The sequence below is a fragment of the Salvelinus fontinalis genome, unplaced genomic scaffold (genome assembly GCF_029448725.1).
Source record: "Salvelinus fontinalis isolate EN_2023a unplaced genomic scaffold, ASM2944872v1 scaffold_0030, whole genome shotgun sequence".
Classification (NCBI taxonomy): domain Eukaryota; kingdom Metazoa; phylum Chordata; class Actinopteri; order Salmoniformes; family Salmonidae; genus Salvelinus; species Salvelinus fontinalis.
Genome location: NW_026600239.1, coordinates 530628 through 545914, shown reverse-complemented (window position 1 = coordinate 545914; position 15287 = coordinate 530628). Strand labels below are relative to the sequence as shown.

At 40.7% G+C, this 15287-nt stretch overlaps 1 protein-coding gene across 1 annotated transcript in view; it reads right to left on the bottom strand.

The window, feature by feature from the left end:
• Positions 1–2124: 2124 nt before the first annotated feature.
• Positions 2125–15287, bottom strand: part of LOC129842290 (selection and upkeep of intraepithelial T-cells protein 6-like) — a gene marked incomplete at its 5' end in the record, with an annotated part of 59116 nt that continues 45953 nt past the window's right edge. Inside the window, 3 exons of the mRNA XM_055910775.1 lie at positions 2125–2585; positions 2902–2922; positions 5465–6304. Of these exons, the coding sequence (XP_055766750.1) occupies positions 2125–2585; positions 2902–2922; positions 5465–6304 (1322 nt within the window). The remainder of the gene's footprint in view (positions 2586–2901; positions 2923–5464; positions 6305–15287) is intronic.

Below are 15287 nucleotides of genomic sequence, written 5' to 3'. Positions count from 1 at the left end.
ACTGAGTCACTCAGCTTTATGTAGGTGCTGGGCTATATGAGTGAGTCACTCAGCTTTATGTAGGTGCTGGGCTATATGAGTGAGTCACTCAGCTTTATGTAGGTGCCGAGGCTATATGACTGAGTCACTCAGCTTTATGTAGGTGCTGAGGCTATATGACTGAGTCACTCAGCTTTATGCAGGTGAGGCTATATGACTGAGTCACTCAGCTTTATGTAGGTGAGGCAATATGACTGAGTCACTCAGCTTTATGTAGGTGAGGCTATATGACTGAGTCACTCAGCTTTATGTAGGTGAGGCTATATGACTGAGTCACTCAGCTTTATGTAGGTACCGGGCTATATGACTGAGTCACTCAGCTTTATGTAGGTACCGGGCTATATGACTGAGTCACTCAGCTTTATGTAGGTGAGGCTATATGACTGAGTCACTCAGCTTTATGTAGGTGAGGCTATATGACTGAGTCACTCAACTTTATGTAGGTACCGGGCTATATGACTGAGTCACTCAGCTTTATGTAGGTGAGGCTATATGACTGAGTCACTCAGCTTTATGTAGGTGAGGCTATATGAGTGAGTCACTCAGCTTTATGTAGGTGACGAGGCTATATGACTGAGTCACTCAGCTTTATGTAGGTGACGAGGCTATATGACTGAGTCACTCAGCTTTATGTAGGTGCTGCTATATGACTGAGTCACTCAGCTTTATGTAGGTGCTGAGGCTATATGACTGAGTCACTCAGCTTTATGTAGGTGAGGCTATATGACTGAGTCACTCAGCTTTATGTAGGTGCTGAGGCTATATGAGTGAGTCACCCAGCTTTATGTAGGTGCTGAGGCTATATGACTGAGTCACCCAGCTTTATGTAGGTGTCGAGGCTATATGATTGAGTCACTCAGCTTTATGTAGGTGTTGAGGATATATGACTGAGTCACTCAGCTTTATGTAGGTGAGGCTATATGACTGAGTCACCCAGCTTTATGTAGGTGTCGAGGCTATATGATTGAGTCACTCAGCTTTATGTAGGTGTTGAGGATATATGACTGAGTCACTCAGCTTTATGTAGGTGAGGCTATATGACTGAGTAACTCAGCTTTATGTAGGTGCCGAGGCTATATGACTGAGTCACTCAGCTTTATGTAGGTGCTGAGGCTATATGACTAAGTCAGCTCCATTATTAGTTATTAGTTACCGTACTAAACCACACATTACCTCTAACTCCCCCTAGTGGTGGTCTGAGGTAGTGATGCAGGGTACCGTACTAAACCACACATTACCTCTAACTCCCCCTAGTGGTGGTCTGAGGTAGTGACGCAGGGTACCGTACTAAACCACACATTACCTCTAACTCCCCCTAGTGGCGGTCTGAGGTAGTGACGCAGGGTACCGTACTAAACCACACATTACCTCTAACTCCCCCTAGTGGTGGTCTGAGGTAGTGATGCAGGGTACCGTACTAAACCACACATTACCTCTAACTCCCCCTAGTGGTGGTCTGAGGTAGTGATGCAGGGTACCGTACTAAACCACACATTACCTCTAACTCCCCCTAGTGGTGGTCTGAGGTAGTGACGCAGGGTACCGTATTAAACCACACATTACCTCTAACTCCCCCTAGTGGTGGTCTGAGGTAGTGATGCAGGGTACCGTACTAAACCACACATTACCTCTAACTCCCCCTAGTGGTGGTCTGAGGTAGTGATGCAGGGTACCGTACTAAACCACACATTACCTCTAACTCCCCCTAGTGGTGGTCTGAGGTAGTGATGCAGGGTACCGTACTAAACCACACATTACCTCTAACTCCCCCTAGTGGTGGTCTGAGGTAGTGATGCAGGGTACCGTATTAAACCACACATTACCTCTAACTCCCCCTAGTGGTGGTCTGAGGTAGTGACGCAGGGTACCGTACTAAACCACACATTACCTCTAACTCCCCCTAGTGGTGGTCTGAGGTAGTGATGCAGGGTACCGTACTAAACCACACATTACCTCTAACTCCCCCTAGTGGTGGTCTGAGGTAGTGATGCAGGGTACCGTACTAAACCACACATTACCTCTAACTCCCCCTAGTGGTGGTCTGAGGTAGTGATGCAGGGTACCGTACTAAACCACACATTACCTCTAACTCCCCCTTAACTCTAGAAGCCCATAGTGTAGAGAACCTATCTGGTCCACTAGAGAACCTAACAGGTCCAGTAGAGAACCTAACAGGTCCAGTAGACAACCTAACAGGTCCAGTAGAGAACCTAACAGGTCCAGTAGAGAACCTAACAGGTCCAGTAGACAACCTAACAGGTCCAGTAGAGAACCTAACAGGTCCAGTAGAGAACCTAACAGGTCCAGTAGAGAACCTAACAGGTCCAGTAGACAACCTAACCGGTCCAGTAGACAACCTAACCGGTCCAGTAGAGAACCTAACCGGTCCAGTAGAGAACCTAACAGGTCCAGTAGAGAACCTAACAGGTCCAGTAGAGAACCTAACAGGTCCAGTAGAGAACCTAACCGGTCCAGTAGAGAACCTAACCGGTCCAGTAGAGAACCTAACTGGTCCAGTAGAGAACCTAGCAGGTCCAGTAGAGAACCTAACCGGTCAGTAGAGAACCTAACTGGTCCAGTAGAGAACCTAACAGGTCCAATAGAGTTGAATCTCCAACATGCAGTAGCCCATAGTTAATTGTGTTGAATGTCCAATAGACCAATTCCTTTGTCTCTTCCTCCCCTCTCTGAATCCATGGTGTTATAACCAAACTGTCCTGTTTCGTTAGTCCTCTAGGGACTGTATATACTGTATGATGTTAGAATGTTTAAATTGTTAACATAGTGTTAAGAAAGTGTTACACAACTGTTTTCACTTACATCAATGAAATAGATGCACACAGACTTTCACACACAACTCACCAATCTGATTTCTGAACATCTCTGTAGAGAGAAGACAGAGAAGATAAAACATGATGTATTATGGGTACTAGAACATGAAGACAGACTACATCCTCTCTATTCTGACCTCCTCTGTAGACAGTAGATAAAACATGATGTATTATGGGTAATAGAACATGAAGACGGACTACATGCATATAGTAAACACAGAGACAACACTTACCCAGCTGTCTAGACAGGTTTTGAATGAGAACATCTAAGGGGAGAAATATATTCATTCATCTTGCCACCAAAACAGACAGTACACAGACACACAGACAGGTAGGCAAAATCAGACACAAACACACTACTTACAAAGGTAAAGTTCTTCTGAATCTGTGGATGTTTGAAAAAAACACAGATTATCAGTTAGAAGACATGTTGACACCTTCTAAAACCATCATGTTATTATCTAACCCTGCTGGTCACCCCTCAGAGCCTGGTTCCTCTGGTCTACCCAGTACAGCCAGTAGAGGACTGGTCACCCCTCAGAGCCTGGTTCCTCTGGTCTACCCAGTACAGTCAGTAGAGGACTGGTCACCCCTCAGAGCCTGGTTCCTCTCTACCCAGTACAGCCAGTAGAGGACTGGTCACTCCTCAGAGCCTGGTTCCTCTGGTCTACCCAGTACAGCCAGTAGAGGACTGGTCACCCCTCAGAGCCTGGTTCCTCTCTACCCAGTACAGCCAGTAGAGGACTGGTCACCCCTCAGAGCCTGGTTTCTCTCTACCCAGTACAGCCAGTAGAGGACTGGTCACCCCTCAGAGCCTGGTTCCTCTGGTCTACCCAGTACAGTCAGTAGAGGACTGGTCACCCCTCAGAGCCTGGTTCCTCTGGTCTACCCAGTACAGTCAGTAGAGGACTGGTCACCCCTCAGAGCCTGGTTCCTCTGGTCTACCCAGTACAGCCAGTAGAGGACTGGTCACCCCTCAGAGCCTGGTTCCTCTAGTCTACCCAGTACAGCCAGTAGAGGACTGGTCACCCCTCAGAGCCTGGTTCCTCTGGTCTACCCAGTACAGCCAGTAGAGGACTGGTCACCCCTCAGAGCCTGGTTCCTTTAGTCTACCCAGTACAGCCAGTAGAGGACTGGTCACCCCTCAGAGCCTGGTTCCTCTAGTCTACCCAGTACAGCCAGTAGAGGACTGGTCACCCCTCAGAGCCTGGTTCCTCTGGTCTACCCAGTACAGCCAGTAGAGGACTGGTCACCCCTCAGAGCCTGGTTCCTCTGGTCTACCCAGTACAGCCAGTAGAGGACTGGTCACCCCTCAGAGCCTGGTTCCTCTGGTCTACCCAGTACAGCCAGTAGAGGACTGGTCACCCCTCAGAGCCTGGTTCCTCTGGTCTACCCAGTACAGCCAGTAGAGGACTGGTCACCCCTCAGAGCCTGGTTCCTCTCTACCCAGTACAGCCAGTAGAGGACTGGTCACCCCTCAGAGCCTGGTTTCTCTCTACCCAGTACAGCCAGTAGAGGACTGGTCACCCCTCAGAGCCTGGTTCCTCTGGTCTACCCAGTACAGCCAGTAGAGGACTGGTCACCCCTCAGAGCCTGGTTCCTCTGGTCTACCCAGTACAGCCAGTAGAGGACTGGTCACCCCTCAGAGACTGGTTCCTCTGGTCTACCCAGTACAGTCAGTAGAGGACTGGCCACCCCTCAGAGCCTGGTTCCTCTGGTCTACCCAGTACAGTCAGTAGAGGACTGGCCACCCCTCAGAGCCTGGTTCCTCTGGTCTACCCAGTACAGCCAGTAGAGGACTGGTCACCCCTCAGAGCCTGGTTCCTCTAGTCTACCCAGTACAGCCAGTAGAGGACTGGTCACCCCTCAGAGCCTGGTTCCTCTGGTCTACCCAGTACAGCCAGTAGAGGACTGGTCACCCCTCAGAGCCTGGTTCCTCTGGTCTACCCAGTACAGCCAGTAGAGGACTGGTCACCCCTCAGAGCCTGGTTCCTCTGGTCTACCCAGTACAGCCAGTAGAGGACTGGTCACCCCTCAGAGCCTGGTTTCTCTGGTCTACCCAGTACAGCCAGTAGAGGACTGGTCACCCCTCAGAGCCTGGTTCCTCTGGTCTACCCAGTACAGCCAGTAGAGGACTGGTCACCCCTCAGAGCCTGGCTCCTCTGGTCTACCCAGTACAGCCAGTAGAGGACTGGTCACCCCTCAGAGCCTGGTTCCTCTGGTCTACCCAGTACAGCCAGTAGAGGACTGGTCACCCCTCAGAGCCTGGTTCCTCTGGTCTACCCAGTACAGCCAGTAGAGGACTGGTCACCCCTCAGAGCCTGGTTCCTCTCTACCCAGTACAGCCAGTAGAGGACTGGTCACCCCCCTGTAACCAGAGGTAGAGAGGTTCTTACCCAGGTGATAGACTAGATAAGGTTTATATTCCAGTGATATGTAACCAGAGGTAGACAGGTTCTTACCCAGGTGATAGACTAGATAAGGTTTATATTCCAGTGATATGTAACCAGAGGTAGACAGGTTCTTACCCAGGTGATAGACTAGATAAGGTTTATATTCCAGTGATATGTAACCAGAGATAGAGAGGTTCTTACCCAGGTGATAGACTAGATAAGGTTTATATTCCAGTGATATGTAACCAGAGATAGAGAGGTTCTTACCCAGGTGATAGACTAGATAAGGTTTATATTCCAGTGATATGTAACCAGAGGTAGACAGGTTCTTACCCAGGTGATAGACTAGATAAGGTTTATATTCCAGTGATATGTAACCAGAGGTAGAGAGGTTCTTACCCAGGTGATAGACTAGATAAGGTTTATATTCCAGTGATATGTAACCAGAGGTAGAGAGGTTCTTACCCAGGTGATAGACTAGATAAGGTTTATATTCCAGTGATATGTAACCAGAGGTAGACAGGTTCTTACCCAGGTGATAGACTAGATAAGGTTTATATTCCAGTGATATGTAACCAGAGGTAGACAGGTTCTTACCCAGGTGATAGACTAGATAAGGTTTATATTCCAGTGATATGTAACCAGAGGTAGAGCGGTTCTTACCCAGGTGATAGACTAGATAAGGTTTATATTCCAGTGATATGTAACCAGAGGTAGAGAGGTTCTTACCCAGGTGATAGACTAGATAAGGTTTATATTCCAGTGATATGTAACCAGAGGTAGAGAGGTTCTTACCCAGGTCTCTGACAAGGTCAGGTTCCAGATCCAGTAGAATCCTGTAAAAGTCTAATTTCACCCTTCCTGTGTCGTGGCTGGCTTCTTCCAGGGCCTGGTACAACTGTTTCATCTGGTCCCGGCTGGTCATCAGATTGATCCTGATGTTACAGTACAACTTCGCATAGAACATCTCATACATGATGGGTTTCACCTGGGTAACCATTTGAATGAGGTGATCCTTATGGACGTCCACAAATAAGGCACCTAAAAAGAAATGTAGAGTTATATACTGTAGAACAAGAGGACATTACTAGTCAGGTTAGATGTAGAGTTATATACTGTAGAACAAGAGGACATTACTAGTCAGGTTAGATGTAGAGTTATATACTGTAGAGGATATTACTAGTCAGGTTAGATGTAGAGTTATATACTGTAGAACAAGATGACATTACTAGTCAGGTTAGATGTAGAGTTATATACTGTAGAGGACATTACTAGTCAGGTTAGATGTAGAGTTATATACTGTAGAGGACATTACTAGTCAGGTTAGATGTAGAGTTATATACTGTAGAACAAGAGGACATTACTAGTCAGGTTAGATGTAGAGTTATATACTGTAGAACAAGAGGACATTACTAGTCAGGTTAGGTGTAGAGTTATATACTGTAGAACAAGAGGGCATTACTAGTCAGGTTAGATGTAGAGTTATATACTGTAGAACAAGAGGACATTACTAGTCAGGTTAGATGTAGAGTTATATACTGTAGAGGACATTACTAGTCAGGTTAGATGTAGAGTTATATACTGTAGAACAAGAGGACATTACTAGTCAGGTTAGATGTAGAGTTATATACTGTAGAACAAGAGGACATTACTAGTCAGGTTAGATGTAGAGTTATATACTGTAGAACAAGAGGACATTACTAGTCAGGTTAGATGTAGAGTTATATACTGTAGAGGACATTACTAGTCAGGTTAGATGTAGAGTTATATACTGTAGAACATGAGGACAATACTAGTCAGGTTAGATGTAGAGTTATATACTGTAGAGGACATTACTAGTCAGGTTAGATGTAGAGTTATATACTGTAGAACAAGAGGACATTACTAGTCAGGTTAGATGTAGAGTTATATACTGTAGAGGACATTACTAGTCAGGTTAGATGTAGAGTTATATACTGTAGAACAAGAGGACATTACTAGTCAGGTTAGATGTAGAGTTATATACTGTAGAGGACATTACTAGTCAGGTTAGATGTAGAGTTATATACTGTAGAGGACATTACTAGTCAGGTTAGATGTAGAGTTATATACTGTAGAGGACATTACTAGTCAGGTTAGATGTAGAGTTATATACTGTAGAGGACATTACTAGTCAGGTTAGATGTAGAGTTATATACTGTAGAGGACATTACTAGTCAGGTTGTCAGGTTAGATGTAGAGTTATATACTGTAGAGGACATTACTAGTCAGGTTGTCAGGTTAGGTGTAGAGTTATATACTGTAGAGGACATTACTAGTCAGGTTGTCAGGTTAGGTGTAGAGTTATATACTGTAGAGGACATTACTAGTCAGGTTAGATGTAGAGTTATATACTGTAGAACAAGAGGACATTACTAGTCAGGTTGTCAGGTTAGATGTAGAGTTATATACTGTTGAGGACATTACTAGTCAGGTTGTCAGGTTAGGTGTAGAGTTATATACTGTAGAGGACATTACTAGTCAGGTTGTCAGGTTAGATGTAGAGTTATATACTGTAGAGGACATTACTAGTCAGGTTAGATGTAGAGTTATATACTGTAGAGGACATTACTAGTCAGGTTGTCAGGTTAGGTGTAGAGTTATATACTGTAGAGGACATTACTAGTCAGGTTGTCAGGTTAGATGTAGAGTTATATACTGTAGAGGACATTACTAGTCAGGTTGTCAGGTTAGGTGTAGAGTTATATACTGTAGAGGACATTACTAGTCAGGTTGTCAGGTTAGGTGTAGAGTTATATACTGTAGAGGACATTACTAGTCAGGTTGTCAGGTTAGGTGTAGAGTTATATACTGTAGAGGACATTACTAGTCAGGTTGTCAGGTTAGGTGTAGAGTTATATCCTGTAGAGGACATTACTAGTCAGGTTGTCAGGTTAGGTGTAGAGTTATATACTGTAGAGGACATTACTAGTCAGGTTGTCAGGTTAGGTGTAGAGTTATATACTGTAGAGGACATTACTAGTCAGGTTGTCAGGTTAGATGTAGAGTTATATACTGTAGAGGACATTACTAGTCAGGTTGTCAGGTTAGATGTAGAGTTATATACTGTAGAGGACATTACTAGTCAGGTTGTCAGGTTAGATGTAGAGTTATATACTGTAGAGGACATTACTAGTCAGGTTGTCAGGTTAGGTGTAGAGTTATATACTGTAGAGGACATTACTAGTCAGGTTGTCAGGTTAGATGTAGAGTTATATACTGTAGAGGACATTACTAGTCAGGTTAGATGTAGAGTTATATACTGTAGAACAAGAGGACATTACTAGTCAGGTTAGATGTAGAGTTATATACTGTATAGGACATTACTAGTCAGGTTAGATGTAGAGTTATATACTGTAGAACAAGAGGACATTACTAGTCAGGTTAGATGTAGAGTTATATACTGTAGAGGACATTACTAGTCAGGTTAGATGTAGAGTTATATACTGTAGAGGACATTACTAGTCAGGTTAGATGTAGATGTATATACTGTAGAACAAGAGGACATTACTAGTCAGGTTAGATGTAGAGTTATATACTGTAGAGGACATTACTAGTCAGGTTAGATGTAGAGTTATATACTGAAGAGGACATTACTAGTCAGGTTAGATGTAGAGTTATATACTGTAGAGGACATTACTAGTCAGGTTAGGTGTAGAGTTATATACTGTAGAGGACATTACTAGTCAGGTTAGATGTAGAGTTATATACTGTAGAGGACATTACTAGTCAGGTTAGATGTAGAGTTATATACTGTAGAGGACATTACTAGTCAGGTTAGATGTAGAGTTATATACTGTAGAGGACATTACTAGTCAGGTTAGATGTAGAGTTATATACTGTAGAGGACATTACTAGTCAGGTTAGATGTAGAGTTATATACTGTAGAACAAGAGGACATTACTAGTCAGGTTAGATGTAGAGTTATATACTGTAGAACAAGAGGACATTACTAGTCAGGTTAGATGTAGAGTTATATACTGTAGAACAAGAGGACATTACTAGTCAGGTTAGATGTAGAGTTATATACTGTAGAACAAGAGGACATTACTAGTCAGGTTAGATGTAGAGTTATATACTGTAGAGGACATTACTAGTCAGGTTAGATGTAGAGTTATATACTGTAGAGGACATTACTAGTCAGGTTAGATGTAGATGTATATACTGTAGAACAAGAGGACATTACTAGTCAGGTTAGATGTAGAGTTATATACTGTAGAGGACATTACTAGTCAGGTTAGATGTAGAGTTATATACTGTAGAACAAGAGGACATTACTAGTCAGGTTAGATGTAGAGTTATATACTGTAGAGGACATTACTAGTCAGGTTAGATGTAGAGTTATATACTGTAGAGGACATTACTAGTCAGGTTAGATGTAGAGTTATATACTGTAGAACAAGAGGACATTACTAGTCAGGTTAGATGTAGAGTTATATACTGTAGAGGACATTACTAGTCAGGTTAGATGTAGAGTTATATACTGTAGAGGACATTACTAGTCAGGTTAGATGTAGAGTTATATACTGTAGAACAAGTGGACATTACTAGTCAGGTTAGATGTAGAGTTATATACTGTAGAACAAGAGGACATTACTAGTCAGGTTAGATGTAGAGTTATATACTGTAGAGGACATTACTAGTCAGGTTAGATGTAGAGTTATATACTGTAGAGGACATTACTAGTCAGGTTAGATGTAGAGTTATATACTGTAGAACAAGAGGACATTACTCGTCAGGTTAGATGTAGAGTTATATACTGTAGAACAAGAGGACATTACTAGTCAGGTTAGATGTAGAGTTATATACTGTAGAGGACATTACTAGTCAGGTTAGATGTAGAGTTATATACTGTAGAGGACATTACTAGTCAGGTTAGATGTAGAGTTATATACTGTAGAACAAGAGGACATTACTAGTCAGGTTAGATGTAGAGTTATATACTGTAGAACAAGAGGACATTACTAGTCAGGTTAGATGTAGAGTTATATACTGTAGAACAAGAGGACATTACTAGTCAGGTTAGATGTAGAGTTATATACTGTAGAGGACATTACTAGTCAGGTTAGATGTAGAGTTATATACTGTAGAACAAGAGGACATTACTAGTCAGGTTAGATGTAGAGTTATATACTGTAGAGGACATTACTAGTCAGGTTAGATGTAGAGTTATATACTGTAGAACAAGAGGACATTACTAGTCAGGTTAGATGTAGAGTTATATACTGTAGAACAAGAGGACATTACTAGTCAGGTTAGATGTAGAGTTATATACTGTAGAGGACATTACTAGTCAGGTTAGATGTAGAGTTATATACTGTAGAGGACATTACTAGTCAGGTTAGATGTAGAGTTATATACTGTAGAACAAGAGGACATTACTAGTCAGGTTAGATGTAGAGTTATATACTGTAGAACAAGAGGACATTACTAGTCAGGTTACGTGTAGAGTTATATACTGTAGAACAAGAGGGCATTACTAGTCAGGTTAGATGTAGAGTTATATACTGTAGAACAAGAGGACATTACTAGTCAGGTTAGATGTAGAGTTATATACTGTAGAACAAGAGGACATTACTAGTCAGGTTAGATGTAGAGTTATATACTGTAGAGGACATTACTAGTCAGGTTAGATGTAGAGTTATATACTGTAGAGGACATTACTAGTCAGGTTAGATGTAGAGTTATATACTGTAGAACAAGAGGACATTACTAGTCAGGTTAGATGTAGAGTTATATACTGTAGAGGACATTACTAGTCAGGTTAGATGTAGAGTTATATACTGTAGAGGACATTACTAGTCAGGTTAGATGTAGAGTTATATACTGTAGAACAAGAGGACATCAATAGTCAGGTTAGATGTAGAGGTATATACTGTAGAACAAGAGGACATTACTAGTCAGGTTAGATGTAGAGTTATATACTGTAGAGGACATTACTAGTCAGGTTAGATGTAGAGTTATATACTGTAGAGGACATTACTAGTCAGGTTAGATGTAGAGTTATATACTGTAGAACAAGTGGACATTACTAGTCAGGTTAGATGTAGAGTTATATACTGTAGAGGACATTACTAGTCAGGTTAGGTGTAGAGTTATATACTGTAGAGGACATTACTAGTCAGGTTAGATGTAGAGTTATATACTGTAGAGGACATTACTAGTCAGGTTAGATGTAGAGTTATATACTGTAGAGGACATTACTAGTCAGGTTAGATGTAGAGTTATATACTGTAGAGGACATTACTAGTCAGGTTAGATGTAGAGTTATATACTGTAGAGGACATTACTAGTCAGGTTAGATGTAGAGTTATATACTGTAGAACAAGAGGACATTACTAGTCAGGTTAGATGTAGAGTTATATACTGTAGAACAAGAGGACATTACTAGTCAGGTTAGATGTAGAGTTATATACTGTAGAACAAGAGGACATTACTAGTCAGGTTAGATGTAGAGTTATATACTGTAGAACAAGAGGACATTACTAGTCAGGTTAGATGTAGAGTTATATACTGTAGAGGACATTACTAGTCAGGTTAGATGTAGAGTTATATACTGTAGAGGACATTACTAGTCAGGTTAGATGTAGATGTATATACTGTAGAACAAGAGGACATTACTAGTCAGGTTAGATGTAGAGTTATATACTGTAGAGGACATTACTAGTCAGGTTAGATGTAGAGTTATATACTGTAGAACAAGAGGACATTACTAGTCAGGTTAGATGTAGAGTTATATACTGTAGAGGACATTACTAGTCAGGTTAGATGTAGAGTTATATACTGTAGAGGACATTACTAGTCAGGTTAGATGTAGAGTTATATACTGTAGAACAAGAGGACATTACTAGTCAGGTTAGATGTAGAGTTATATACTGTAGAGGACATTACTAGTCAGGTTAGATGTAGAGTTATATACTGTAGAGGACATTACTAGTCAGGTTAGATGTAGAGTTATATACTGTAGAACAAGTGGACATTACTAGTCAGGTTAGATGTAGAGTTATATACTGTAGAACAAGAGGACATTACTAGTCAGGTTAGATGTAGAGTTATATACTGTAGAGGACATTACTAGTCAGGTTAGATGTAGAGTTATATACTGTAGAGGACATTACTAGTCAGGTTAGATGTAGAGTTATATACTGTAGAACAAGAGGACATTACTAGTCAGGTTAGATGTAGAGTTATATACTGTAGAACAAGAGGACATTACTAGTCAGGTTAGATGTAGAGTTATATACTGTAGAGGACATTACTAGTCAGGTTAGATGTAGAGTTATATACTGTAGAGGACATTACTAGTCAGGTTAGATGTAGAGTTATATACTGTAGAACAAGAGGACATTACTAGTCAGGTTAGATGTAGAGTTATATACTGTAGAACAAGAGGACATTACTAGTCAGGTTAGATGTAGAGTTATATACTGTAGAACAAGAGGACATTACTAGTCAGGTTAGATGTAGAGTTATATACTGTAGAGGACATTACTAGTCAGGTTAGATGTAGAGTTATATACTGTAGAACAAGAGGACATTACTAGTCAGGTTAGATGTAGAGTTATATACTGTAGAGGACATTACTAGTCAGGTTAGATGTAGAGTTATATACTGTAGAACAAGAGGACATTACTAGTCAGGTTAGATGTAGAGTTATATACTGTAGAACAAGAGGACATTACTAGTCAGGTTAGATGTAGAGTTATATACTGTAGAGGACATTACTAGTCAGGTTAGATGTAGAGTTATATACTGTAGAGGACATTACTAGTCAGGTTAGATGTAGAGTTATATACTGTAGAACAAGAGGACATTACTAGTCAGGTTAGATGTAGAGTTATATACTGTAGAACAAGAGGACATTACTAGTCAGGTTAGATGTAGAGTTATATACTGTAGAACAAGAGGGCATTACTAGTCAGGTTAGATGTAGAGTTATATACTGTAGAACAAGAGGACATTACTAGTCAGGTTAGATGTAGAGTTATATACTGTAGAACAAGAGGACATTACTAGTCAGGTTAGATGTAGAGTTATATACTGTAGAGGACATTACTAGTCAGGTTAGATGTAGAGTTATATACTGTAGAGGACATTACTAGTCAGGTTAGATGTAGAGTTATATACTGTAGAACAAGAGGACATTACTAGTCAGGTTAGATGTAGAGTTATATACTGTAGAACAAGAGGACATTACTAGTCAGGTTAGATGTAGAGTTATATACTGTAGAGGACATTACTAGTCAGGTTAGATGTAGAGTTATATACTGTAGAACAAGAGGACATTACTAGTCAGGTTAGATGTAGAGTTATATACTGTAGAACAAGAGGACATTACTAGTCAGGTTAGATGTAGAGTTATATACTGTAGAACAAGAGGACATTACTAGTCAGGTTAGATGTAGAGTTATATACTGTAGAACAAGAGGACATTACTAGTCAGGTTAGATGTAGAGTTATATACTGTAGAGGACATTACTAGTCAGGTTAGATGTAGAGTTATATACTGTAGAACAAGAGGACATTACTAGTCAGGTTAGATGTAGAGTTATATACTGTAGAGGACATTACTAGTCAGGTTAGATGTAGAGTTATATACTGTAGAGGACATTACTAGTCAGGTTAGATGTAGAGTTATATACTGTAGAACAAGAGGACATTACTAGTCAGGTTAGATGTAGAGTTATATACTGTAGAGGACATTACTAGTCAGGTTAGATGTAGAGTTATATACTGTAGAACAAGAGGACATTACTAGTCAGGTTAGATGTAGAGTTATATACTGTAGAACAAGAGGACATTACTAGTCAGGTTAGATGTAGAGTTATATACTGTAGAGGACATTACTAGTCAGGTTAGATGTAGAGTTATATACTGTAGAGGACATTACTAGTCAGGTTAGATGTAGAGTTATATACTGTAGAACAAGAGGACATTACTAGTCAGGTTAGATGTAGAGTTATATACTGTAGAGGACATTACTAGTCAGGTTAGATGTAGAGTTATATACTGTAGAACAAGAGGACATTACTAGTCAGGTTAGATGTAGAGTTATATACTGTAGAGGACATTACTAGTCAGGTTAGATGTAGAGTTATATACTGTAGAGGACATTACTAGTCAGGTTAGATGTAGAGTTATATACTGTAGAACAAGAGGACATTACTAGTCAGGTTAGATGTAGAGTTATATACTGTAGAGGACATTACTAGTCAGGTTAGATGTAGAGTTATATACTGTAGAACAAGAGGACATTACTAGTCAGGTTAGATGTAGAGTTATATACTGTAGAACAAGAGGACATTACTAGTCAGGTTAGATGTAGAGTTATATACTGTAGAACAAGAGGACATTACTAGTCAGGTTAGATGTAGAGTTATATACTGTAGAGGACATTACTAGTCAGGTTAGATGTAGAGTTATATACTGTAGAACAAGAGGACATTACTAGTCAGGTTAGATGTAGAGTTATATACTGTAGAACAAGAGGACATTACTAGTCAGGTTAGATGTAGAGTTATATACTGTAGAGGACATTACTAGTCAGGTTAGATGTAGAGTTATATACTGTAGAACAAGAGGACATTACTAGTCAGGTTAGATGTAGAGTTATATACTGTAGAACAAGAGGACATTACTAGTCAGGTTAGATGTAGAGTTATATACTGTAGAACAAGAGGACATTACTAGTCAGGTTAGATGTAGAGTTATATACTGTAGAGGACATTACTAGTCAGGTTAGATGTAGAGTTATATACTGTAGAGGACATTACTAGTCAGGTTAGATGTAGAGTTATATACTGTAGAACAAGAGGACATTACTAGTCAGGTTAGATGTAGAGTTATATACTGTAGAACAAGAGGACATTACTAGTCAGGTTAGATGTAGAGTTATATACTGTAGAACAAGAGGACATTACTAGTCAGGTTAGATGTAGAGTTATATACTGTAGAGGACATTACTAGTCAGGTTAGATGTAGAGTTATATACTGTAGAACAAGGGAC